The following is a 1060-nucleotide window of genomic DNA, read 5'->3' as shown; positions in this document are numbered from 1 at the left end:
CACAGCCTAATTTTCATTTTTGGGTGAACTAACCCTTTAATAATATAACCAAGTAAACCTAAGCTGCTTCAGTCCAGTAAGTGTTCATCTTGAAATATTACTAGCAATATCAAAGTTATTCTTATGTTTACTTTGATAGCAAAAAGACACATGAACCACAACACGATGGTGGACATTTGTACAATTATACTAAAAGATCTTTTACTTGATAAAAAATTCTCTAAATGATCCATCAGATGACAGAATGCATGCTGTAAATTGTGTGCAACTTTTTTTCAGTAAAGTTTTGAACATGTTGGTAATTTCGAGGCCTTTGCATGTAAAATATGGTACAGTAGGCTTTATAGGGTTAATGTTTTTCAGCACATCTGAATCTCATAACACGTCCTGTGCTCTTGTGTTTCAGGTATGACATCATGTTCAGCTGCTGGAGCACTGATCCGGTTGACCGACCCGACTTCACACAGGTTAGGAAGAGGCTGGAGAGTCTGGCTGGGAAGCTTCCCGCGGTTTCCAGCAGAAGAGACATCATCTACATCAACACCAGCTTCCCCGAGGAGGAAGAGGAGTTACCCGGCGTGGCGGCCGAGGGCCCTATGCTGACATCCTCACCCTCCTGCAGTCGCCAAACCACGGACACGTCAGTAGTGACGGCGGACGTTCACGAGAGCACAGACGCAGAGGACGACCGGTACGTTGTCGTCATTTCCTCCGGGGATCATGCGGCAAGAAGCGCAGTAGATACGCCAATGTTGAATCACAGACTGGACAGCGAAGAAACGGTCAGGGACGTGACGGCGATGCAGCAAACATCGAGTGACACCACACGTTTGCTCTGATGGGAAGTTGAAATTGACTTTTTTGTGGTATTCAACGGAAGTATATTTTGTCAAAAAACTGAATTAATAATGATTTTATTCAAACAGGTTTTTTGAACACCCATCTGCCATTATTGGCAACAGTGCCAAACACACACCGTTGGTTGAGTTAGAGGAACAGCTCACCCAAAAAATTTTAATTTACCCAACCTCAGGCCATTCAAGATGTAGATGAGTTTTGT

The 1060-nt window shown here is 43.5% G+C and overlaps 1 protein-coding gene across 3 annotated transcripts in view; it reads left to right on the top strand.

Annotated features, from left to right (window-relative positions):
* Positions 1-1060, top strand: part of mertka (c-mer proto-oncogene tyrosine kinase a) — a 53367-nt gene extending 52307 nt beyond the window's left edge. For all 3 annotated transcript variants that reach the window (XM_016474637.1, XM_016474638.1, XM_016474636.1), the window contains one exon: positions 407-1060. In XM_016474637.1, coding sequence (XP_016330123.1) covers positions 407-839 — 433 coding nt within the window. In that variant the 3' untranslated portion in view covers positions 840-1060. The remainder of the gene's footprint in view (positions 1-406) is intronic.

Source organism: Sinocyclocheilus anshuiensis, unplaced genomic scaffold, assembly GCF_001515605.1.
Source record: "Sinocyclocheilus anshuiensis isolate Anshui unplaced genomic scaffold, SAMN03320099.WGS_v1.1 scaffold300, whole genome shotgun sequence".
Lineage (NCBI taxonomy): Eukaryota > Metazoa > Chordata > Actinopteri > Cypriniformes > Cyprinidae > Sinocyclocheilus > Sinocyclocheilus anshuiensis.
This window is presented reverse-complemented; position numbering and strand designations above follow the sequence as displayed.